This window comes from Xiphias gladius, chromosome 21, assembly GCF_016859285.1.
Source record: "Xiphias gladius isolate SHS-SW01 ecotype Sanya breed wild chromosome 21, ASM1685928v1, whole genome shotgun sequence".
Classification (NCBI taxonomy): domain Eukaryota; kingdom Metazoa; phylum Chordata; class Actinopteri; order Istiophoriformes; family Xiphiidae; genus Xiphias; species Xiphias gladius.
Genome location: NC_053420.1, coordinates 25754041 through 25779492, shown reverse-complemented (window position 1 = coordinate 25779492; position 25452 = coordinate 25754041). Strand labels below are relative to the sequence as shown.

At 42.2% G+C, this 25452-nt stretch overlaps 3 protein-coding genes across 8 annotated transcripts; 1 reads left to right on the top strand and 2 right to left on the bottom strand.

The window, feature by feature from the left end:
- Window positions 1-995: 995 nt before the first annotated feature.
- Window positions 996-2911, bottom strand: LOC120807135 (blue-sensitive opsin-like). Its single transcript, XM_040158852.1, has 5 exons — window positions 2533-2911; window positions 2254-2422; window positions 1995-2160; window positions 1441-1680; window positions 996-1097 (listed from the first exon to the last, which is right to left on the bottom strand). Exons 1-5 carry the CDS (start codon window positions 2909-2911, stop codon window positions 996-998), a joined length of 1056 nt encoding a protein of 351 aa, XP_040014786.1.
- A 1291-nt stretch (window positions 2912-4202) lies between these two features.
- Window positions 4203-10567, bottom strand: opn1sw2 (opsin 1 (cone pigments), short-wave-sensitive 2). 5 transcript variants are annotated; one of them, XM_040116250.1, is made up of 9 exons: window positions 10487-10567; window positions 9555-9670; window positions 8469-8502; window positions 7128-7274; window positions 5980-6352; window positions 5716-5884; window positions 5457-5622; window positions 4905-5144; window positions 4203-4424 (listed from the first exon to the last, which is right to left on the bottom strand). In XM_040116250.1, the coding sequence occupies exons 5-9, from the start codon at window positions 6338-6340 to the stop codon at window positions 4320-4322; spliced, it is 1041 nt and encodes a 346-aa protein (XP_039972184.1). In that variant the 5' UTR covers window positions 6341-6352; window positions 7128-7274; window positions 8469-8502; window positions 9555-9670; window positions 10487-10567; the 3' UTR covers window positions 4203-4319. The 5 variants fall into 5 exon arrangements, with proteins under 5 accessions (XP_039972184.1, XP_039972181.1, XP_039972180.1 ...); XM_040116247.1 differs by lacking the exon at window positions 8469-8502 and adding an exon at window positions 8503-8560 and having other exon boundaries at window positions 10415-10551; XM_040116246.1 differs by having other exon boundaries at window positions 10415-10551.
- Window positions 10568-11517: 950 nt separating this feature from the next.
- hcfc1a (host cell factor C1a) lies at window positions 11518-25301 on the top strand. Of its 2 annotated transcripts, XM_040116243.1 has the most exons (28): window positions 11518-11649; window positions 12826-13026; window positions 13609-13757; window positions 15035-15195; window positions 15312-15520; window positions 15802-15886; window positions 16014-16120; window positions 16223-16402; window positions 16513-16755; window positions 16889-17037; window positions 17141-17323; window positions 17411-17635; window positions 18036-18140; window positions 18255-18471; window positions 18844-18980; window positions 19097-19244; window positions 19374-19594; window positions 19860-20772; window positions 21091-21239; window positions 21377-21511; window positions 21615-21822; window positions 22117-22392; window positions 22483-22589; window positions 22696-22830; window positions 22926-23111; window positions 23261-23558; window positions 23657-23720; window positions 23826-25301. In XM_040116243.1, the coding sequence occupies exons 2-28, from the start codon at window positions 12831-12833 to the stop codon at window positions 23863-23865; spliced, it is 5226 nt and encodes a 1741-aa protein (XP_039972177.1). In that variant the 5' UTR covers window positions 11518-11649; window positions 12826-12830; the 3' UTR covers window positions 23866-25301. The 2 variants fall into 2 exon arrangements, with proteins under 2 accessions (XP_039972177.1, XP_039972178.1); XM_040116244.1 differs by lacking the exon at window positions 18036-18140.
- Window positions 25302-25452: the final 151 nt, after the last annotated feature.

The following is a 25452-nucleotide window of genomic DNA, read 5'->3' as shown; positions in this document are numbered from 1 at the left end:
GTTGTTATCTGGGGTGAGTCGAACCATCAGTCTCCTCAAGCTTCAGTTTTGGTGGCCTTCACTGGTTCAGGTGGCATCTCAGCATGCACCATTTTTGCCCAGAAAAAGACTTCCCAGCAGCAGCCATCTGGAATGTGTTAGCTTTTCCCAGTACCACAATGACCATCGTCCCACATCACACTGAATTTTGTCACAGGTTTGCCACCCTCTGAAGATAACAGTTTCATACTCACCGTGATTGACCATTCTTCCAAGATGTCACATTTCGTTCCTTTGCCCAGACTCCTCTCTTGTCTCTAAGTTTTTGGATATTGGCCTGCTCCCCATTTGCCCTATTTGGAATGCCTTACCTGTGTATGAACTGTTTGAGCATTCGAAAAGACTTTTACTTTATACATTCACCCTTGACTGCTGTGAGTTTCTCTGCTTTTGAGTCTTTGTCTCTGTTACAGGTTGACAACATAAATCACAAGCCAAAAAATGTAATAAAGAAACACTGTTAAAAACACTTACTATGGAATATGAAAGGAATTTTCATGTAATACTCTCTAAATAATATGTTTAATTAACTTTGAAAAAAATGTATTTTGCCTTAATTTAATTTGAATTGGATTGTTTTTACACTAAATATCTTTCTGAAGGAGTTTAAAAGCAATAGAACGATCAGAACGTTGCATTTTGGAATTTCTCAGCAAGTAATGACTTACACAACACAACTTGTGTAAGAGCCTCTTGTGTTTTGAAAATAATATGTTCGTTGCAACACAATATCTACATAACATCCAAACCAGTGAATGTGTTGTTTTTCCAGTACCAACAATATACAGACACGTTTGTATTTTTTTTTATTTTTCACTTTGCAGATTTATAATTTCTTACTTGAATTACATCATTGTACACACATTTTTCATATGACAAAACATACGTATATTCATTGTTATTTACAATTCAAAAATCATTAGTGGCAGAGAAATCAGCAAGTGTTGATTTCCAGTTTAAGCCGGCCCAACTTTGGAGACTTCAGTCACTGACTGTGTTGTTGATGTTTCTTCCTCACCTCCACCCATCCCCAGCATCATCATCATACATGAACGAAACTGAAAGGGAAAAAAACGAATTCCTGATATTGTTAAAATGTATGTGCATTGATTTTATGGAACAGTCAATCCTCCCAACAAAAGAAAGTTTGCAAAATCTAGCATCTAGCTCCCTATTTTTCTCCATTCATCTTTATCATCATGCACTAACATAACTGAGAGGAAGAAGCACAAATGTAGTAAATTTAAATTTACCTTAAAGTATCCTGAACTATTAGGGAACATTTAGGCCCCAGAAGGTTAATGGAATTCCCTGTCATTTCCCCCTAAAAGTTGTCCCAATTGCTTTTTTGCAACAAACTAAAAAGTGCATCCCTTGTGTTCATCAAAACATTTAACAGACCTGTTTATTGAAGAGGACGTAAATAACAGGATTGTAGACTGCAGAGGCTTTAGAGAAGCAGGAGGGTATGGTGGCCAGTCTCAGGTCGAACGGTTGCCCACGGTTGTTCACAACCCACAGAGCAAAACTGGCATAGGGCATCCAGCACACCAGGAAGCCCAGCACCATGACAACCACCATCCTGGTCACCTCCCTCTCTGCCTTCTGGGTGGAGGCAGACTCAGCTTGGGCCTTCGCTGCCTGTTGGTGGAGAGGAGAGTTGGGTCAAAGACACAAGAAGTATCACTGGCGATTGCAGTGACAGTGCCTGTACAAAATATTTAGTTCAGTTTGTATTTTGATCTTAGAAATCTGAACCATGCTTGTCTGTCTTACGCATCTTTATCGATGGTACTGAATCTGTTCAAATCCATTCTACAGAAGCAGTCTTAAGCTGTGAATAATGATAGATTTTTTCTGTTAAACTTTTGGCTTTGAGAGGCTTGAGAAGTAGCTACCTTCAAGCTTTAGGTTGATTTAAGGCATTTTTATTTTGTGTCATTTGTTTGTCTCACCATTTTCAGTGTAATGAGCAGCTGACCGTAGCAGAACATAATGGTGAAAAAGGGAACAGCAAAGCAGAAGCAGAAAAGGAATATCACGTAGGATTCATTGTTGTATTTGTTGTTTGTGGTGTACCAGTCTGGTCCACAGGAGCACTGAAGGCCTTCTGGGATATATCTGGAGAGATAATCACAGTGTACTGAGTGTAGCCTATGTCCCAGCTTTACTTTACAATGAGTTTAAATGTAAGGGTTTGTGTATAATACTAACCTGCTCCATCCAACAAGTGGAGGAACTGAGGCCATCAGTGCAAACACCCAAGTGAATAGGCAGCAAGCTAAAGCATGGTCAGGCTTGAAAACAAAGTTACCAAGTGGCTTGCAGATGACCAGCCATCTTTCAAAAGCTATCACAGCCAGAGACCACAGGCTTACCATACCTGGAAAAACACAGACGGACAATGTAAGCCCCTTTTCAAATCATTAGAAGTTAGTCCAGCAAAAGGAAATTAGTCTTGAGTGGAATTTTTTTATTGTTCATATATCTTACCACCAAGTGTCGCCATAAAACCTTCAATTTTGCACGCTAGAGGTCCAAAGATGAAATATCTGGATGCAAAGGAGCAGCAGGCCGTGAAGGAGCCCACACAGGACACGAGAAGGTTCGCCACGGCCAAGTTCACCAGGATGTAGTTGAGGTGGGACCGGAGCTTCTTGTATTTGATGGTGCATCCGATGGTGAGGGTGTTGATGCCAGTACCCACAGTAAATACAAAGAACATAAATCCTGCCATGGCATAGAAGATGCCCGAGCTCCCCAGGTGATCCTGAGGAACCAGGAAAGGGCTGAGTGATGTGATGTTGTTGGTGTCCAGATTGATAGGTATCCAGAAGTCCTCTGGCAGCTCCATACCACGATTTGCCCTCATTTTGCTTTTTTTGTATGATTATTGATAAAAGCCGTTACGCCTCCTAAATGTTATCCTCGCTAATGGTAATGTTTTACCTATATCACATATATCATATAATTAGAATAAAGAATAAAAGTTTTAACAGGCAGACAGGAATGCTACAAGGTCTGCATCCCTAACATCTCTAACATCAGTCTCTCTGGAGGACTGACTTTTATAAATGGTCTCAGGATGTCACTCATCCTCATTAAGAGGTTAATTAATTCTATAATTGATTGATTACTTGCATTAATTGACATAAGTCATTTAGCGGTTTCCCCTTTTGACTGTGCTGCCAAGGAGGTCAGAGCTCAAAAAGAGTGTGGCACAGAGTTCTGATGTTACGGCTTATGTTAAGGGTTGAGGGCAACTTCTGCCACTCTTTCATAGAAAACAGTCAGGTGCTGCATGCTGCAACTAATAATAAGTGTTGCTCTCATTGGAAAATACAGAAAACACTTTGGAAGTGTGTGCTAATGGTTGGAAAGAAAGTGCTGACGCTTATCTAACTGCTGCTTAAGGGATATCATTTGTAAAGAAGAAAATATAAAGACAATGATCATAATTATAAATATGAATGCTGAAAGTTACCCACATCCCGCTGTTAAGAGCCTCACAATACTGGGGTCATAGTAAGAATTTGAAGATTTAGTCCTCTGTATAAACATTACTTACAGGCATCTGAATCATGGAACACACACACAAGCATGCACTTGCAAAAATGTGTACACCATGTGCCCGTATAGATATGCATGAACACTTGTTCTTAATATCAAAACCTTGTTAAACGGGTTAATCCTACTTTCTAAAGACGCGTGTAGCAGGTCTTTGCCCGCTAATCTGGTTTCCATTAACATTAAATCTGATAATCTCATGCTGTAGCCCTTTGTAATCCACTCTACAGGTTTAACTCAAGCTTTGTGTTACCTCTTTGGCATTTTGCCTCCCTTCCTGAAGCTGCGTAAGACATTGGAAATGCAGTCTAATAGCAGAAGGTGCTCGCTGTAACTCGGTAATTCCAAAGACCCAATGCAGAGAAGGACGTTATCATCAGCATATCCGAAGAGGCAGGTTATAGATATTCCAGAGGCCAGAGGATGAATTTGAAATGATATGGGTATTAAAAACAAAATAATCAAATAAAGCAGCAATATTAAACTGGTTTTGCTGAACACCTTGATCTGTACAATTTTTTATTTTTATTTTTTTCTTTTATATTTGCTTTGCAAAAAAATGTGTTAATCATTCCCTATAGGAATAAAATGCCATATCTATGCAATTAATTGCACAAAGCCTCACCATGTGTAAATAATTACAATACACAAATGATCAGTCTCCTGTGCAGCGGTATTTTGACAATAAAAAGAAAACAGCGTGGATGTTCAGATTAAGCAGGCCCAACTTTGGAGACTTCGGTCACTGACGACTGTGTCGACGACTCTTCATCTTCACCTCCACCCATCCCCAGCATCTTCATCATGCATGAACGGAACTGGAAAATATCAAAGGGGAGCAGATTTAGGGATATACCCTTAAAAACTCTTATTTTTGCTAAGCAAGTTTAATTACTGGCCATTCGGCATCCATTTGCTATTACTATTGTTGTTTATATTTAAGTTGTTAGCCTCCTTTTTCTAATCAGCCCCACTATCTGTTTTGCCATCCGTAACAATTAAGCATGAGCTGTTTACACAAAAGTCTCTCTATAGTCTAAGATGCTGGTTATTATTGCATTCATGTGTGTTGCTGTAAGAAGACATTTTCGTTTAAATTTGCAGTGCGTTTATATTATTTTTTGTTGTTTGGTAATTATAAATTACAATCCTGACAACAGGAACAACCACAAACTGTACTTCCCAAGCGCAGTATGACTCTTGCATGACTCCAAAACTTTAATCCTATTACCAAACTACCTTTTTATGCCTGCCCATAGCTGTAATGTGTTTTCAATCTCACAGGACAATCAACAGACCTGTTTATTGAGTAAAATATAGATGACTGGGTTGTAGACTGCAGAGGACTTGGAGAAGATGGATGGTATAGTAGCAAATCTCAGGTCGAACGGTTGCCCACGGTTGTTCACAACCCACAGAGCAAAACTGGCATAGGGCATCCAGCACACCAGGAAGCCCAGCACCATGACAACCACCATCCTGGTCACCTCCCTCTCTGCCTTCTGGGTGGAGGCAGACTCAGCTTGGGCCTTCGCTGCCTGTTGGTGGAGAGGAGAGTTGGGTCAAAGACACAAGAAGTATCACTGGCGATTGCAGTGACAGTGCCTGTACAAAATATTTAGTTCAGTTTGTATTTTGATCTTAGAAATCTGAACCATGCTTGTCTGTCTTACGCATCTTTATCGATGGTACTGAATCTGTTCAAATCCGTTCTACAGAAGCAGTCTTAAGCTGTGAATAATGATAGATTTTTTCTGTTAAACTTTTGGCTTTGAGAGGCTTGAGAAGTAGCTACCTTTAAGCTTTAGGTTGATTTAAGGCATTTTTATTTTGTGTCATGTTTGTCTCACCATTTTCAGTGTAATGAGCAGCTGACCGTAGCAGAACATAATGGTGAAAAAGGGAACAGCAAAGCAGAAGCAGAAAAGGAATATCACGTAGGATTCATTGTTGTATTTGTTGTTTGTGGTGTACCAGTCTGGTCCACAGGAGCACTGAAGGCCTTCTGGGATATATCTGGAGAGATAATCACAGTGTACTGAGTGTAGCCTATGTCCCAGCTTTACTTTACAATGAGTTTAAATGTAAGGGTTTGTGTATAATACTAACCTGCTCCATCCAACAAGTGGAGGAACTGAGGCCAACAGTGCAAACACCCAGGTGAATATGCAGCAAGCTAAAGCATGGTCAGGCTTGAAAACAAAGTTACCAAGTGGCTTGCAGATGACCAGCCATCTTTCAAAAGCTATCACAGCCAGAGACCACAGGCTTACCATACCTGGAATGATAGAAAGTAAAATTAAAGACATATTTCGGCTCGTTAAAACTCAAGTATCATAATCAAATATATCTGCGCCTCAAAAATCATCTTACCACCAAGTGTCGCCATAAAACCTTCAATTTTGCACGCTAGAGGTCCAAAGATGAAATATCTGGATGCAAAGGAGCAGCAGGCCGTGAAGGAGCCCACACAGGACACGAGAAGGTTCGCCACGGCCAAGTTCACCAGGATGTAGTTGAGGTGGGACCGGAGCTTCTTGTATTGGACGGTGCATGCAATTGTAAGCAGATTTATGCCAGTGCCCACAGTAAATACAAAGAACATGTATACGGCCATTGCATAGAAGGTGCCTGAGCTTGCTAAATGGTCCTGGGGGATGAGGAAGGGGCTGAGAGACGTGATGTTGTTGGTATCCAGCGCGATGGGGATCCAGAAATCCTCTGGCAGCTCCATAACCCGGCCGTGCTTCATTTTGCCCAGTATGTAGATAAGAAAAATCGAAATTTGCTTTTACATGAAATTTTGCTTTTCATGTAATGGTGAAGTTCAGTGCTTCCTGTAGGTGCGCTTGTGCATGTCTGTCCAATACAGAGGACATTGGGTAAATTTATAGGGTTGTCTGACTGAACCATTACCTAATTAAATGATTGAATAATTGATTGATTACTTGATTGATTGATTTACTTAGCAAAAAAGAACCCCCAGTTTTAGTGACGGAGATTACAATGAAACAGGAACCAATGCAGCATCTACAAACATGGTGCACAGTGGAATAAAAAAATAGACAGTAGCCAACACAAGATTTCAGGATATTATCAGTCATATTTTGTTCGTATCCGTGAGACACAATCTCCGGTCAAAAGAAATGACACAGAGTACACCGAAAGACCTACAGAAAATATTGTACATGTGCCAACATAAACATTTATGTATTCATAATTATTCAATAACAGTTTAGTCGAGTTTAGTCTCTCCTTGCCCAGGCTGGTTCAATTGGATCAAATCTGCAAGGAAGGACAAAGTTTTGGAATTAGCTAATCCAGTCATCAGAGCTAGTACGACTGCTGAGAACATTCAGTCTGCCCTTGGGTAACCTGCTTTCAGTTAGCATTAGAATGGATGATCTCTACTTTCGTTATCGTATCAGGATCAAGAAAGGATTACCCCATGTGGTGCATGGATCTTTGCACAGAGCAGAACCTTTCATTTTCCAGCATCAGAATCAGATATTGAAGGATACTGTTGTGTTGAAGATCTCTTCTAGGGACAGCCAGGTACTGACAATTACTTGTATCAAAGTAATTGAAGAATATTCTCATTCCATCTGCTAAAACTAGGGATGAATTACTTACTGTTGTGGAAGTGTAGCCTTCTAGGTCTATGCTTCCTGTTTTAAAGGATGGGAAGGGTTACAAACGTATTTTATGTGCAAATAAAATCATCATTACATAGTGACGCACCACTATTGGTTTATGTAGTACTACCCAAAGGCCAGTCTGTGCCAGTTATTTAAATTAGTCAGGCTTTTATTGACCAATGCAATAGGTGTACGAGAGATTCCAAATCTCCCCCTTTACTTAAATGGTTGATAAAAGACAGGAAGGTGCAGAGGAGATAAATAAATGTATCACAAATAGGATAATCAATATACATATATTTACACATGTATATTTGAAGTAAGTTGTTGCTCCTTATAAGTGGGCCAGAAAATGTATTTAGTTTAGTTTTATACATGCTTTATGTAATACATATATATATATATATACATACACACAAATACACATATATTTACACATTTATCTTTCTGTTTATCGTGTTGAAATTATTATTGGTATTACTACCATTGTTATTGATGATCTTAACCATTATTACAACTAGTTATAGTTGCTGAAATAACTCCGTTGGGAGAGAGTTAGACTCAAAATCTGAAGGTCCCTGGCTCAGTCTTGGGTCTCAGCAAGATGCAATCCTTATTTTTTAGTTTCATATAATCGTATAGATCATTGTGTAGAGAAAAAAAAAACGTTTTATTACCCTGAGACTGATGCCAAACCAATTGTCCTGTGTTGCTGCAAACTTTCCAAATAGAAGGTTGGTTAATGAAAATGACTGTAAAAGTTTATCAAACAATATCTGAAGTAAGTTGTTGCTCTTTATAAGTGGGCCAGAAAATGTCTTTAGTTTAGTTTTATACATGCTTTATGTAATTATGTTACTAGGTTTAGAGAATATTATCCACTCCTGGTGGATCTAAAAGGAAACTTTAAGGGAATTTGTAATGTTCATATTGCTAAAAGTTACATTTGGGGGAAAAGTCAGCCAACCATCAATATAAAAAGAATTTTGTACATTATTGTTTACGTCTTTCAGCAGGTCAATGAGGCCTAAAATATGACGACATCTAAAATAGTTTGAGGATTCAAGGGACACAAGCAATTAGGGTAATTTCCGTTTAGAAAAAAGGAGGCTAAGAAAACAGCAGGCTTACAAGAGCATTAGAATGAGACCTTTTTCTTTCATCATAAACACTCTGTTCTTCAGTTCATGTTCATGTGGTACACACTTTTGGGATTCTACTCACATAGTCACAGTGACAGGGGAAGATCCAACAATACCTGCAGCCGCAACAATGACATCGGTCACAAGTAGAAAGTGGTTTATGATGTAGTTTTACTGCAAATACAGCATTTGGCAGAAAAAAAAATCCATTAAGCTACGCTTTTTGAGACAGGAATCTGTTGACAGAAAATGTTCAGGAAGTGTGTGCACAAGAGTCTAGATATGATGTTAGGGCTTCTCTGTAATAATAATTCAATTGTTTAGACTTCTGTTTTTACAAACCTCGTTCATTTTGCTTGCCTTCATTTGTGAGAAATTCCTTAAAACATTGACATTGGGCTACAAAAAATAGGCTCTTGAATCCAGACAATCTGATGATGTAATAACACATTTTAGCCCACAAAAAAAAAAGGTCTGTGGCAAAAGGCTCACACACTTGTCTGCCGTGATGACTTAGTTGGGTGGAGACCCACATACGCCTCCTCAAAAAACCTCCACCTCGTGCTGCCATAATCCTCGATCCATGTCACTTGTTTGGCTTTACATCATGATCTCTTTAGGCTTTCAGAATTCAGTTCTCCAGCCGCTTCCTAAGACTCTTACTGTGTGTAAACAATTACCGGCAGCTCAGAGCATTAAGCAAGGTCAAGGTGTTTGTCTGAGCTCCACTGACCCGGTAAACCTGCCTCTACGCTCATGAACACACACTTGCATGAACGCATTACACTGACTGATTATGTGACGATGAAAAGGAATGACTGTATGTTAGAAATAGAAAAAGCATGTCTCCTAATAGCTTCAGTATGAGACTGACGAGCTGCATTACTGTAAATTAAAATATATGATTGTAGATTTGTCGGTTTCTTGGCCCAAAGCGATTCAAATCACCAAAACCTATTAGGAGTCATGTGGAAATGGCAGAAAATCAGTCACAATGACAATAACAACTTATGTTGCATTTCTTGGAATTTTCATTAATTTATCCAATCATTATCTCTGTCACTATGTCTCAAGATTGTACGTGGCCTGGTGAAAAAAATGAAACGAAAGGAAAACTTGAAATAATTTCATCAGGCTGGAAATTTTGATAAAATAGTTAATGTCTTACCAACAATGCTAAAGATTGTTTCTTCTTCTCTCTTGTTCTTTTCTTTTCCTGTCTTGTAATTTCTGCGAAAGGCACGTCACCCGTCAGGTGAAATGAGAGACCAAAGCAACAGCTCACTGCAGGAACAAAGGAAAGAAAATATTTTAATAATAAAGAGTACATTACTTAGAACTATATGTCACAAAGGTTTATGCCAGCCTGTAGGAAAAAAGTATACGCATGGTACAGCTTTTTGAAATATTTGTTATTACTGATTGATAATGGATGGATCAAGTATTGATCAGTACATGTGGGTTTTCATGAGTTTTAACAGGTTGTCTGCCTGATGCTGTTCTTACTAGCATGACAGTATGTCATTCAGTTAAGCTCTGAACCAGGTGGCTGCATTAGTGCTTACCCTCAAGCGAAGGGTGAAGGGTGAAGTATAAACTAAGAAGACAAAAATGATGTTAAGCTGTAGATATGCATTTAAAAAAAACAAAAACAAAAAAAAACTGCCACCGTAAATAGTTTACAATCTGTTTACAATACTTGAAAGCTTATGTGGTGTCTGGTCTTAAGTTTTACTCAAACCTTTTCATTATTCAGTCAACATATAATTGAGAGTAAGCTGCCTTGGCATTACCAAAATAAAGTCTTCTCATCCAAAGGCCCCGCCCAGCCTTGGTATACCCTCTCAGGTGGTATTAATTGGCAGGTGATGAGACCTGTTCTCAGGGCTGTGTGCACGTCTATAGACTGTGCTTGACTGACCTCTTCCTGACTTTCCCGTTAGCTTTATTGCACCTATTAGAGTGGGACAGGTTACAGAGTTATCTTTCTTACTGGTGCATGAACTCTGGTGGTGTCCTGTAACACACCTGTGTGGTTGTGCAGAGCCTTTAGGTTCTCATTTGGGTCCTTTACTCTATGGCCTGCATATGGATACGTACATTTTTGTAATTCCACGGGCAGCACACTGAATCACTGATAAAATATGTAAATGATACAACCAAAACCTCCTTCTTGCCCCTGTCGTACTAGGGCATGACTTGTTCACTCTTCAGACCATATACAAAAAAAAAAAAGTCTGCCATCTAATGGACTAATAATGTATTGCAACGAAGGACAACTGTGTTCCGAACAAAAGTAAACATTTGAATGAGCCAAACTGCGCTGTATACTGTACACGCATTCGTTTTATTTCTTAAGAGTATGTGGCTCATATCTGTCAGTGAACCAATAAATAATTCTAAATAATTTTTTAATCAAAAAAAAATAAATAAATCGTTTTTTGCCCTCCTTTAGAGGAAGGTCAGAGATCAAGTTCAGTTACTGTGAATAACGCAGCCAAATGTCAACAATTCCTGACGTTAGTGGATGATCAAACAGAACCTCCAACCCAGCCACAATTCTTAAGCAGATGTAAGGCTTTAAAATCAAAGCCGTGATCTGCATCAGTTAAATCGCGGGGGGTTGGGTGGGTGTTGGTACTTTATTATTAATGTTGAAGGTGTTATCTAGTAATGCAGTACTGTTATCAGTGGAGGGCGCCATAATGGTAAGTGTGGGCGTGGTAACTTGAATATGTGTGAGCGCTAAATCTGCAAATTAGTGCTTATACACTATTATTGTGCATGTACGGTCACATATAAGTGGGTTTAAAGCGGAATGAAATCAGCATCACCTACAATTTTTAAATAAAAGGGGTTTCAGCCCGGATGTCGCCATCTTTAGTAAGGGACAATAACCCTAGTACTATAACACAACTTATTGTAATTTGCTGAAACTCGTGATTTCTTTACTTCATATAGATTTCAAGTGTTCCTTGAAGAACCTCACTATACAGAGCACCCTATGCCGGTTCACAATGGCAAATAATAAAAACTGTGAATGCGTTTCTGTGTGAAATGGTCAGTGAGCGGGTCTCTGTCGCCATGTTTACTTTGGGTGACGCCAACTCTCTTCCATTTTCCTCCGCCTCTGGTTGTCAAGAAGATGGCAGCTTCCAGGCAGGCATGAGAGGAAATACTTCTTCACAAATCGAATGAATTTGGATTATAACCGCAAGATAAGACCACATACCCGCGTTTTTGCAATTACTGCATCGAAATAAGTAAGTAAAAATTTAAAATATGTCCGCCTTTTTCGGTTTGTTATGTTTTGTTGTGGCAAACCGCCCGGCCATTTTTCTTGTGGGAGCTGTAGAAGTAGGCCGATTGTCGAAAAGATGGCTGCTTCCAGAGACGGCATGAAACATAATAACACTCTGTTTATGCAGTTTAACTCCGTTTAGCTACGTCTTACGAGTGCTGTTGCAACTACATTTGTATCAGGTAAATTATGCATCTCAAAGGAACATGTAATCACATTGCATTTAATTGTAAAATTTAGCGACGCTTTGACAGATGCCAGCAGCACAGCTAACGCTGTTAGCTTGGTCAAATTAGGTTGAGCAACTAGCCGCTAGTGCTAACGGAGTACAGCTAACCTTAGAAACCGTTTGAATAGCACGATTGCGCTTAATTTTTTGTATACTTCACTAAATTGTTCAATGGGAGTTCAGACGCGTGGTTTTCATAACACCTACAACGATTCGAGTAAGGTTGAACAATTTTCTAATGATAATAACTGCGTTAAATGAGATGCAGAGAATGCTAGGCTTGCTAGCTACAATATGGCGACTCCCACAGAAGCATGAAAATAGCCGACTCTTGCTAACGGATTTAACTGTGGATTAAGCCTGTGTTGCAACTGTGCATTGTTCTGCTTCATTAGTCCGCTACTAATGTGTTGTATTTGTTGTTACTATAGCGTATTTCTTTGCCGGTGAGGTTGGCTAGCTATCATGTATTTTTCTTTTTCATTCGCTTCCGCCATTTTTCAGACTGGCAGCAGCGTTAGCGGGGGTTTGTTTGGTTACAAGATGGCTGCTTCCATGGATTGAATTCAATGGTCAGAAACAACTAAGACAAAACTTGGGTTTTGGGGAAGATTTCATGTTTTTCTTAGCTCAACTGTAACGTCGAATCACTATCAAGGATTATAAACCAGTAGTTGTTTGAAAGCTCCTACTTAAATTATCTTTTTTTTCCGATTGAATGTATTCATTAACCAAAGCTAACAGCTAACTGGTAAGGGTTTCACCCGCTTTAGCCACACAAACTGTTTCAGAAGTTGACTACAGTGTACAACCAGGTGCTACTGTTCAGGTTCTACGATCCTTAACGTGAAAACAAAACAACGAATTCAGCACTTAAGACCAATGCTTCTTTATTATTCCCTATGACAGTAGTCATGTCTGCCCCTGGCTCCGCGGTGTCTGGGACCACGGCGTCGGTTCTGCAGCCGCGGTGGAAACGGGTCCTCGGATGGTCCGGTCCTGTTCCCCGGCCCAGGCATGGACACAGAGCTGTGGCTATTAAGGAGCTCATGGTTGTCTTTGGCGGTGGGAACGAAGGGATTGTGGATGAATTACATGTATACAATACCGGTAAGATCAACTTTGTATGTATAACTTCAGCGATTGTTTTCTTCAGACAGCATTATTATCTATTTTACAAATCTGCGAATGTGAAATAACATAAAACACAATTTATTTTATTTTTTTTTAATCGACTCTTCGTCTATCAACAGTTCACTTCTATTTCTAAAGATCGACTCGTGATGTGCACAACTAAGTAGTGTATAGGCCTCAGTAGGCCAAGCGCATCCGTGTCTGGTTAAATTTGGCCCCCTCTGCTGGAAAAGGGTATTTAATGCACGTTAAAAAAGGCGGGCTAAAATAAAATGGATGATGCTGGTTGGTTTAAGCATATCCTCTGCCCCAATTTCCTGCACATAAACCAATAAGGAAAAACAAATTCAGCAAATCTTGTTTATTTATCCCCATCCTTAAATGCAGGTTTTGGTTTATGTTCCAATGTTAATAAGAGGATTGTTTACAGGTTATACTAGTCAGGAAGTCACTGCCTTGTTTAGGTCTTAACATAGACTTCCTTAATGATTTGAATGACTTGATAAAGGTACACATCTACTGATAACTTCCCTGTCTTTATTGTGCTTTAATATCTAGCAACAAACCAGTGGTTTATCCCAGCGGTCCGTGGGGATATCCCCCCTGGTTGTGCAGCGTATGGTTTTGTCTGTGATGGCACAAGACTGCTGGTGTTTGGTGGAATGGTGGAGTATGGAAAGTACAGCAACGATCTCTATGAACTACAGGTAATCTGTCTGTAGAAGAAATAACCCTCATCTTGTATTTGATTTACAAATTAAGATAATTAGATGTTCATAAATTAAACACGTCTGATGCACTCAACTAAATTAAATATAATTCACCTCATACCTGAATTTTCCAGATGTTAGTTTTATTTGAAATAGCTGCTAATGTAGTTCATGACAGCATAAAATGGACATGTGCATGTTTACAACACAAACAATGGTTATTGTCATGCTCATACTGCGGGATCAAAGCCAACTGGATGTTATCCGTTCACGTTTGTATGCATACAATTCAGTTTGTCTGTCTGCATCAGAGATTGCTGATATAGGGAAAGTAAATACAAAAAGTAAATGGCAAAGTTAGAATTTCAACTCGTAAGTTTCCCCATTGTACATGTTAACATGAACGTACTCAGTGTGGTTCAGCTCCTAGACAATAAGTTTATGAACACGATTGAATAAAACCCCAAGTCCCAATTTGTCAAAGGCAGAGTGGGAGGTGTGTTGCATAGTCGTAAGGGTTGCATTGAGTCTGTTCATTCTGACTGAGAGACTCGGATAACTAAATTAAATGGCTGATACAGTCAGAAGGCTCTACTCACCACTCACTACAGTCCATTCTTTGTTTAACTGTCAGGCGTGAGACAAGTAATAGATTTTTAGATTCATACGGTTGTTTCCTGATTGGTTTGCAGAACTCCTTTTTATAAGAATTTAGAGTGTTCCCCAATTAAAAACAAGCTGACTAAATAGTAAATACTCAGCAGCAAGAGAGAGAGAGAGAGAAGGGAAGAGTCTTAACAAGGTAATAAAGTTATTGACTGAATGTGATGTTAATCAGCATGAGTTATTCTGTTCCTTAATTATGTTTAAACAATTAACAATTGTAATTAACCAATCCTGACAAGTTTGCGGTACATTCTGACAAAATGTCTTTACTCACCTACTTACAAAAGTTAAAGTTAGAAATATACTCTGTTCTTGGACATGATATAAAGAAAGTGTATCCCAACCATATTTTGTCACCTGGTGTCCAGGTGGATTTTCAGGTACTGGGAAATGGAATAGACCAAAAGAATAATGGAGGGGAAAAAATGGAAAATGGGGGTTATTCTGGGAGAAGTGTGTATAGTTTTAGCTACAGTCTTGACTCAGAATTTTAACCTTACAGTCAGATAGAATAGGGAAAGAGGCCAACATGTGACTTGTTTTTTACAGCTTCTGCTATGACATAGTTAACTGATAATATGTTGTTTTGCCCATGGTTTCTACTACAGGCCAGCAGATGGGAATGGAAAAAACTGAAAGCAAAAAACCCGAAGAATGGGCCCCCTCCTTGTCCTCGACTTGGCCACAGTTTTTCCCTGGTTGGCAACAAATGCTACCTGTTTGGTGGATTAGCCAATGACAGCGAGGACCCAAAAAATAACATTCCCAGGTACAGGTGTTTTTATTCCAGCAGGAGCTAGCCGGGTCCTCATATGCATGACTGCTTGAGATTCTGCCTTAACCAGCAACATAAGTGTGGCTAATGTCTGTGTTTTTCATTCTTAGATACCTTAATGATTTGTACACACTTGAGCTTCGTGCTGGTTCCAGTGTGGTTGGATGGGATATTCCAATCACATACGGAGTTCTGCCTCCTCCCCGTGAGAGCCACACTGCTGTGGTTTACACAGAAAAGACGAGCAGGAAATCTCGCCTGATAATCTATGGCGGGATGAGCGGTTGTCGTCTTGGAGATCTGTGGACACTTGATATTGGTAGGTCACTAAAGTGTGAATGGAAAAATAACAGCGCTAAAATTATAAATGCCCTGCTGGCAGCCCATAACAATGATGCTGTCATTCACACCCAGTCAGACCAAATGGGATTGAACATCATCACTCTTAGACTTCCACACTATCAAGAGGGGATAAAAAGTTAATGTTTGACAATAATGTGTGTGGATTTGCCTGAACTGTAATGCTGTATTTTATTTGGTTGCATGTCAGAATGAATTGGTACTTCTGTATAACATCCTGCTGCTTGTCATTGTCTCCAGATACACTGACATGGAACAAACCATCAGTAAGCGGCACAGCACCACTTCCCAGAAGTCTTCACTCTGCCACCACCATCACAAACAAGTGAGACCACTGCTTCACTTTGCCAATAACACATTGAATGATGCTTTTAATAATGTTTGAATTTCCCTTAGAACAGGCTGTGTTTTATATCATCATATTACTCTGGTTTCATTTTCTCACTGTGCAGGATGTATGTTTTTGGAGGATGGGTTCCTCTGGTAATGGACGATGTCAAAGTGGCCACACATGAGAAGGAGTGGAAGTGCACAAACACTCTTGCCTGCCTAAATCTTGGTTTGTCTAGCTCAATTTTTATTATACCAGTTTTCACTTTGATAACATTTGTTTAAAATGACCTTCACTGATGTTAATTTTGTTCCATATGTTTGTTTGTAGATACCATGTGTTGGGAGACGGTGTTGATGGATACTCTTGAAGACAACATCCCTAGGGCCCGTGCCGGCCACTGTGCTGTGGCCATCAATTCCAGACTTTATGTTTGGAGTGGCCGTGATGGTTATCGTAAAGCTTGGAACAACCAAGTCTGCTGTAAAGACCTCTGGTACCTGGAGACAGGTAAGTGCGCAGTAACAGTGCTGATTGGTTTGTCATTAAGAGTGACTTCAGTGGCTCAGTTTGTCAAACAGTGTCATTGTTGTTAAATATCTTGTCCTCTACCTCCCCAGAGCGGCCACACGCTCCTGCCAGGGTGCAGTTAGTCCGTGCCAACACAAACTCTCTGGAGGTGAGCTGGGGTGCAGTCTCCACTGCTGACACCTACTTACTGCAGCTACAGAAGTATGACATCCCTGCAACTCCAGCTGCAGCCTCACCAGCCATGAGCACAACCCCCTCACAGCCTGTGAACTCTCCAAAGAGCCCTGCACCGGCTGCAGCAGCACCCTCTGCTCAGAGCCTGCCACAGACAGGTATAACATTAGTGACTGATGACTCCTCCTTGTTTCCAATTCTTCCTGTCCATTGTTGTCACTACACCAGGAAGCCAAACAACTACAAATACTCTGTGCATTAAGTCTTATCATTGGTTCCCTTATTTTACAGCTGTTTTGAAGGTTGCAGCTCAGCAATCTGCCACAGGCACATCTGTTGTCACAGTCCGCCCCAGCCAGCCTGGAAAATCTCCTGTCACTGTGACGTCCCTTCCTCCAGGTGTCCGAATGGTAGTGCCTGCCCAGACCACCCAAGGATCGGTATGAGCAATTTTGCACAGTATCTTATGTTTAAAACTTTTTGTGAGGTATATAATCAAATGAGTAAATATGTTCAACAGCTGTTTGCTTTTTCTGTTTTCAGCCAATTGGCAGTAGCCCTCAGATGAGTGGCATGGCAGCTTTAGCTGCAGCAGCTGCAGCAACACAGAAGATCCCGCCCTCCTCTGCAGGCACTGTCCTCAATGTTCCTGCGGGTGCCACCATTCTTAAAACAGTAGCCGTTTCTCCTGGCACAACCACTGTGAAAGTGGCTTCTCCAGTCATGGTACAGTGCTCACTAAACTCTCGTTTCTAACAATGTGTGCATTCTGACGGTCACAGGTCTATTGTTAAATCAATGTTGTGCCTGTAGGTCAGTAACCCAGCCACCCGGATGCTGAAGACTGCTGCAGCTCAGGTGGGCACTGCAACTGCGTCCTCTCCCACCACCACCACCAGACCCATCATCACTGTGCACAAGTCTGGTGCAGTCACGGTGGCCCAGCAGGCCCAGGTGGTAACCACTGTGGTGGGAGGAGTCACCAAGACCATCACCCTGGTCAAGAGTCCCCTCACCATGGGCGGCAGTGGCACTCTGGTAAGAAAACAGGACTCTTTAGCACAATGTAATACTGAAGCACCACTCTGAGAGCACCCTTTGTTGCTTTCACACGCATGCTGTTAATCATGGGTTCTGTAAATTGCTTTCCACACTTAGTGTGTGTTATTTTTTTATGTCTTGTCACAAGACAGTGGCAACATGCACTGAGTTAGAACCAGTGGGGGAGGGAGTAAAGGTTGGCCTACAGTGACTGTTGGAGAACTCTACTAAGAAAACAGGGAGCATGATGCTAGTGATTTGCATGACTGTCAATCAGTTAGAACTGGAATGATTCTTAGAGCCACCAGTTTAGTGGTCCATTTTCCCAATGAACTCCCTGTACTGTCCGATGTTTTCTGGTGACTCATGAACTTGAGTCTCTCTCCTATGTCGGCAGATCTCCAACCTTGGCAAGATGATGTCTGTGGTACAAACCAAGCCAGTGCAGACATCAGCTGTCACAGGCCAGGCTTCCACTAACCCTCTCACACAGATCATACAGGTCAGCTATCTGCATGAGTGCAGGAAAAAAACAGGAGGTAGCTTAAAACTCCTGAGACAGGCACCAGATGTCTTTTCTCCAAATGGTTTGCGTAACATGTACCTCTCTCCCCAGACAAAGGGTCCCCTCCCAGCTGGCACCATCCTGAAGCTGGTGACCTCTGCAGATGGCAAGCCCACAACCATCATCACCACTTCCCAGGCAGGAGGCACAGGAAACAAGCCCACTATCCTCAACATCAGCGGCGTCTCTCCTACCACCACTAAGCAAGGCACCACCATTATTAAGACCATCCCCATGTCGGCCATCATGACCCAGCCTGGAGCCACAGGTCTAAATTTACTCCAGTTTACAGTGTTAGAACTACATATCTCAACGGCCTGCAAGTTGTGATTGAGATCCGCACAATGAGTGATGTTCATACTATTTTTGGAGTAGGAACAAAACCCAAACCAGATGAATATCTGAAAGAAATGGTTTTCCGTTTTTGCCACTCAGTTGATGTTCCACGGGGATGGTGATGGCATGACATAACAGAAGGAGTGATAATGTATGCTTACGTTTGGTAATTGGTGTAGATGAAAATGAATAATAATTGTTTGCAGGTGCACATTAACCGAGGTTTGGGAATAGGGTACTGTGTCTTGACTTGTCATACTCGGGCGAAAATTGATTTCAGACATTCATGGTTTTGTCCATGCAGGTGTGACAAGCAGTGCAGGCATGAAAACGCCTATCACTATCCTTACTACAAAGGTGATGACCACTGGAACACCTGGTAAAATCATCACTGCAGTGCCCAAACTTGCCACTGCAGCTGGCCAGCAAGGATTGACACAGGTAAATTGACTCCATGTGTGCACTAGGCTTTGTAAATGCCATCTTTGTGTTAGAGGACTTGTTCTGCCCATTTATGTAGCACCTGACGAGACTAATCCTGTATTGTGTGTCTTTAGGTGGTTTTGAAGGGTGCTCCTGGACAACCAGGAACTATTTTGCGCACTGTGCCCATGAGCACAGTGGGTGGGGTTAGACTTGTTACACCAGTGACGGTGTCTGCTGTTAAGCCCACTGTCACCACGCTGGTTGTCAAGGGGACTACTGGTAAGAATAACCATGCCCTTTTTTTAAGTGATTTGTTATTGGGTGACATTAATGTCATTATAACAGATTTTGCACTTTGTACATTGTACTATGGATCTTTTGGTTTAATGTCACTTATCTTCCCTCCAGGTGTCACCACTCTTGGAACTGTCACTGGTACAGTTTCTACTAGCCTGGCAGGAGGCACGGTGGACAGTTCCAATGCCTCACTGGTTACGCCCATCACCACACTGGGAACCATCGCTACCCTATCCAGCCAGGTCATCAGCCCAGCTGCCATAACTGTGTCAGCTGCTCAGACCAGCCTGACTTCTGCCTCCACACTGCCCTCCTCTACCATCACAGTGCAGGTAAGATCCAGCAGCTTGTCATCCATCAGGCTGTATTTGGCATTGTAATCATTTGGACATTAAATGATGGCAGCGGTATGCACCATAAGCTTTTAATTACTACATTACAGCCTAAGAACAAAGACTGCAAAGTTCACAACATTGACACTTATTCCTGTTGCTACAGAAAAATCAGAGCTTTTGCCAGAATAAAATGATTTATTTTGAATCAGAAACATTATGTATGACTCATACTATGACTAAACTGAAATTGCTGTCTCCCCAGAACCAGCCCACCCAGGTGACTCTAATCACAACTCCCAGTGGAGTAGAAGCTCAACCAGTACAGGATCTACCAGTGTCCATCCTTGCTTCGCCAACCTCTGAGCAGCCCAGTTCCACTGAGGCAGGAGCAGCAGGAGAGGGTTCTGGGACCGTCACTCTGGTCTGCTCTAACCCACCCTGTGAAACCCACGAGACAGGAACCACCAACACAGCCACCACCTCTTCTGCCACCATCGGAGCAGGACAGGTCTGCTCTAACCCACCCTGCGAGACCCACGAGACCGGAACCACCAACACAGCCACCACCTCATCTGCTAACATTGGAGCGGGACAGGTCTGCTCTAACCCACCCTGCGAGACCCACGAGACCGGAACCACCAACACAGCCACCACCTCATCTGCTACAATTGGAGCAGGGCAAGTCTGTTCTAACCCACCATGTGAGACCCATGAAACAGGAACAACCAACACAGCCACAACTGCATCGTCAAACATGTCTGCACTCCGTGTGTGCTCCAACCCACCATGTGAGACCCACGAAACTGGGACAACTAACACAGCTACCACAGCATCCGCTAACATGGGAGGGGTACAGCAGGTGTGCTCCAACCCGCCCTGTGAGACCCACGTGACAGGCACCACCAACACAGCCACCCAGGCATCGTCTAACATGAACGCAGGCCAGACGAACACCGTGCAGAGGGTGTGCTCCAACCCACCCTGCGAAACCCACGAGACAGGGACCACCAACACCCCGTCCACAGCCACCTCCAGCATGGGAGGTGACCAGACCAGCACAGGAGCAGGACTGGTCCAGAGGGTGTGCTCCAACCCACCCTGTGAAACACACGAGACTGGGACCACCAACACAGCCACCACTGCCACGTGCAGCATGGAGACAGGCGAAGGCACAGGTATACCATCAAATACTGTACTATGTCACGTCATGTCTTTTTTTTTTTTTTTTTTTAATTACTAAAAACATATTAAAAGGGAGTGATTGATTCAGCCATGCAACTGTACATTAAAAATCATTAGCTTTTTAATTTTTCTTGATGGTATTTCATCATCTTAGTTTGTTCCTGCTCTACAACTAACAGACATAGCAAAAGCACTTTGATATCCAGAAGTGCTGAACTGCCACATGGTAGATGCCCGGCTTACTTTCAGGTAATGAAACAGAACTAATGGAAATGAAGTCAAACCTAAATTCTGTTTTTGTATCCTATCAGCAGCCCAGCAGACAGAGGAGGGAACCGAAGGTACCAGCAGCACAGAAGTTGCCTCTACCACTGCAGCAGCTGGCATGGTCACAACCACCCAGGGCAGGGCCATCACGACTGTAACTCAGTCTACACCAGCTCCTGGACCCTCCGTACCTGTAAGAATTGCGCATACTTACTATCTGTCTTAAGGCTGCATGTGTGTATCTGATGTCATTATGTAAGAGAAATGTATAATTTTGAGGGGGGGAAAAATTTTACTTTTTTTTTTTTTCCCTTCTCCGTTTCTGTCCAGTCGATTTCATCAATAACAGAGGGCGTGAGTACTGCTGCCAGCTCCACAGAGGAACCAATGCAAACTGATGAGGCAGCATCAGCAGAAGCTGCACCCGCAGAGGAGGGAGCTACTGCTATGGAGACACAAGCAGAAGTAAATGCAGTATAATGTTGCACAAAGCCAGTGTTATGAAATTCCAAACTATCAATGCATTTTTGCAGTCTTTTAAAGAGAATTCTGAAATGTGTTCTCTCAGGGAGAAGCGGCAGCAGCAACAGCACTGAACCTGCCCTCAGAGCTGATGTCTGAGGGTCAGGGAGCCACGCTCATGGTGACAGGGCTGTCGGACGAGGAGCTGGCTGTGACTGCAGCAGCAGAGGCTGCAGCTCAGGCAGCAGCCACTGAAGAAGCCCAGGCCCTTGCTATCCAGGCTGTCCTCCAGGCGGCTCAGCAAGCTGTAATGAGTGAGTTCAACCATAATCTTGTATAACTAGATGTTTCTGCACACTTAGTTAATTTCGATTTTCAACATGGGCATCGTGGAACAAGGTCTGGCTGTAGTTATTTGGAGAAAAGGCAGGGATTGCTGGAGAGTTAATTTTTTCTCTTCCAGTAAACAACTTTATGGTCGTCAGTAGAACCATAAGTTGGCCCAACCTCTGCAACTACTGCAACCTCAACAATGCTTCTGTAGTTTCTAACGAAGCTGCCACGGTTGTGGTATAAATGGAATTCCTAAATATTTTGTATGTTTACAGACGAAGGTGATTCCACTGGAGAGAGCCAGCAACCCACCAACATCCCCATCATGCTGACCCAGCAGGATTTCGCAGCACTGGTACAGCAGCAGCAGCAGCTGCAAGAGGCTCAGGCTGCAGCCCAGCAAGCTACCGTGGACACAAGCTTGCCCACTGAGGGCCTTGCCCCAGCTGACAGCCTCAACGACCCCTCTGTCGAGAGCAACGGACACAACGAGATGGCTGCCGCAGTCACCAGTGCCGTAGCATCTTTGCTGCCACGTACCACTGCTGAGAGTAAGACTTTGTGCTTTCTTTTAATGATTACTTTGGATGTCATTTTGTACTGTAGATTGAACTTTTCAAATTACTCCTTTCACTATGCAGCACTAGCTCCATCAAGCACCTTCGCACCTTCTGTATCAGTGGCAAGTCCAGCTAAGCTGCAAGCAGCAGCCGCTCTAGCAGAAGTCGCCAATGGCATCGAGGGAGAGGTGAGTCATTGTAGTAATACTGAACATCTGGTTGGTCTGTGCAGGTCAAAGAGAGAGAAAAAAGTAGTCATTTTTAATTGACTGTGTATTTTTTCTTTCCATACAGAAGCAAGCCCCTCAGCCAACCCCAGTGAAGCCTGTAGTAAAGAAAGAGAACCAGTGGTTTGATGTTGGAATCGTAAAAGTGACAAATATGGTTGTCACCCACTTCTATGTGCCAGGAGATGATTCTCAAGGAGATGTAAGCGTCTCAGGAGGCTTCCTTCATGCTCAGATGACTGTACATCAGTGTGCTCAGTGCATCTCTAATAGCCCTTTGATTTTTCTGTTTGGTAGGATGACTCTGGCATCATGCCAGACTACAGCCAGATGAAGAAAATGGAGTTGCAGCCTGGAACAGCTTATAAATTCCGTGTTGCTGGAATCAACGCTTGTGGTCGTGGAGCTTTCTCAGAGATATCTGCTTTCAAGACTTGTCTACCAGGCTTCCCAGGGGCACCTTGCGCCATCAAAATCAGCAAGGTAAACACACCAGTGAAGCATTTTCCCTCATTGTCTTCTGTTTTTTGTTGTGGATTTGACACACAGGTGTCCAACCCTAATAACACCAGCTGTTCTCGTGAGCCATGGTGTCAGGCACTGAGTAGTATCTGTTCACTGTCCCTCTGCAGAGCCCAGATGGTGCCCACCTGACCTGGGAGCCACCCTCGGTGACATCAGGGAAGATCATCGAATACTCAGTGTACCTGGCCATCCAGAGCAACCAGACAGCTGAAGCCAAGGCCTCCACCCCAGCCCAGCTAGCCTTCATGCGCGTGTACTGTGGACCCAATCCCTCATGCTTGGTACAGTCGTCCAGCCTCTCCAACGCCCACATCGACTACACCACCAAGCCAGCTATCATCTTCCGCATCGCCGCCCGCAACGAGAAGGGCTACGGTCCTGCCACCCAAGTTCGATGGCTGCAAGGTGAGCACAGCACATCATAAGCTAATAGTCAAATGGTAGAGAATGAGCAGTTAATTGGTGGATAGAGAGAGATATTTTAACCATTTACTGTTTTGTAGAATCTGGCAAAGATGCTGCCTCTGCAAAGCCGGCCCCCAAAAGACCAGGCACCTCTCCTGATACGTAAGTAGTGTTCATGTTTCATACTGTGCATGTAGGCTCCACGTTAAGATGGCACTGATGAATAAAACATGCAATACTTATTCTGATTTTATGTGTGCTTTACAGTAAGGCTACTGGTCCAAAGAAAGCAAGAACGGACCAGTGAGGTTGCCCAGAGACCCCTCCCAGTCTTTTGTCCTTTTTTCCACTCGCTGTCCTTTTATCAGGAAGACCTGACCTTCACCCCTCCTCCACCTCCTCATCCTCATCCTAATTTCATCTTGCACCCTCAAGTCTCAGATCAAGACAGCAGTGGAGGCAGAACAACCGTATGAAGCCGAGATGAAAGTCAATCTGAGAGATGTTTCTGTAGATAAAACCCTCCCTCCTCCTTGTTCTGTTGGTCGTACTATTTTTAGAGCAACACAAACTTAGAAGCACATTATCTTTTTCAGTCACATCCCCTTCCATCCTTTAACATCTATTTTTGGCTTGTTTCAGTAGTTGAGCAGTATAGAGAAGCATTTACATCTTTCACAAACTGGGAGCCAGCCTGAGCGCAATGTTACCTTTTTTTTTTTTTTTTTTTGTCTTTGTTTTGTGAATCCTGGGGGGATGTAGAGAGAGACTACATGAAATGATGTACAGTGTTGAAAAGGCTGTGGAGGCATTAGTGTAGATGGGAGGAAAAATCAGTATGGAAACAAATAAAGCACTTGTCCTCAACGACAGAGGACATCATTTTTTTCCTTTCTTTTTTGCTCAAAACAAATTTGCTTCATCAAGAACCAAGTCTGTACAGTCATCGTACAGGACTACAGTCTCCTGGTAATGTCATCACTGTGCGCTTTTTACCCCAAGATGAGGACTGGTGGCCGACACTTCGAAGTGGACAAAAAAGAATGACAAAGGAAGAGATTTGTAGAGAATGAATGACAGACTTTGCTAGGACTGAGACTTGCAGCACACACAGAAAAAAAAATCTTGCAAAATCTTCCCAAAAAATTAGCAAGCAATGACGCAGAAGATCTTTTGTGTAGTTTATTTTTGTATTTTTTAAGCTTTTTTTTCTCTCCTGTGTGTATGTGTATGTTGTGTGCATTTTTAAAAAACATCACTTTTTTTAACTGTTGTTCATCCCCATAGTTTGTGTTCGTGGGAAGACGGGTGGCTGTGTTGAGGTTGCCACTATATTTTTAAAAACCTTCATTCAGTTGGTCATATGTTCCTGTTGTTAACAGATGGTGATGAAAGAGAGACTTTTGTATTTGTTCCAAGTAGAACCGCAGAGGTTATAGGACTGAAGGGAACTTTGAAGTGGACCCAGGGAGAGGAGAGTTTTTACTTTGTTTACTACTCAATGCTTGTGTTGCTTTGTTTGCCAAACATGGAATTTCACGGGGTATGTGGAAAATAACATCAGATCTTTTCATACCTTTCCCCTTAATATCCCAATCAGTTGTCCTACGCTTTTTATGCTCATGAATGTGGTGTCTCACCTCTTCTTTAATTTTTAGAATGGCAAATTATATTAGTAGACCTATTTTCCCTATCCTATTGATGTATGTGAATCCATTTAATAAATTTTAATTTTTTTCCTTCCACGGCTCTGTATTTCAGACTACAGATGGTGTGCAAGCTAACTGTGACGTGTAAACCCGTATGTCTTTGAATGGGGATGTCTTGGGAAGAAAGCTTACATAGCCGGAGTGTACTCACTTGTAAATTAGTTCGTTCATAGAGCAAGAATAAA

Bases quoted from the DNA above. Each gene is read 5' to 3' on its own strand.
- LOC120807135 (XM_040158852.1), bottom strand. From the start codon at position 2,911: ATGAGGGCAAATCGTGGTATGGAGCTGCCAGAGGACTTCTGGATACCT. The intron at 2,161-2,253 runs GTTAGTATTATA...TTATCTCTCCAG, and splicing joins CCACTTGTTGGATGGAGCAG to ATATATCCCAGAAGGCCTTC. The intron at 1,098-1,440 runs GTCTGTTAAATG...TTTCCCTTTCAG, and splicing joins ACGTCCTCTTCAATAAACAG to TTTCGTTCATGTATGATGAT.
- opn1sw2 (XM_040116245.1), bottom strand. From the start codon at position 6,358: ATGAAGCACGGCCGGGTTATGGAGCTGCCAGAGGATTTCTGGATCCCC. The intron at 5,623-5,715 runs GTTAGTATTATA...TTATCTCTCCAG, and splicing joins CCACTTGTTGGATGGAGCAG to ATATATCCCAGAAGGCCTTC. The intron at 4,425-4,904 runs GTCTGTTGATTG...GATATTTTCCAG, and splicing joins ATATTTTACTCAATAAACAG to TTCCGTTCATGCATGATGAA.
- hcfc1a (XM_040116243.1), top strand. From the start codon at position 12,831: ATGTCTGCCCCTGGCTCCGCGGTGTCTGGGACCACGGCGTCGGTTCTG. The intron at 18,981-19,096 runs GTAAATTGACTC...GTGTGTCTTTAG, and splicing joins GCCAGCAAGGATTGACACAG to GTGGTTTTGAAGGGTGCTCC. The intron at 21,512-21,614 runs GTAAATGCAGTA...GTGTTCTCTCAG, and splicing joins CTATGGAGACACAAGCAGAA to GGAGAAGCGGCAGCAGCAAC.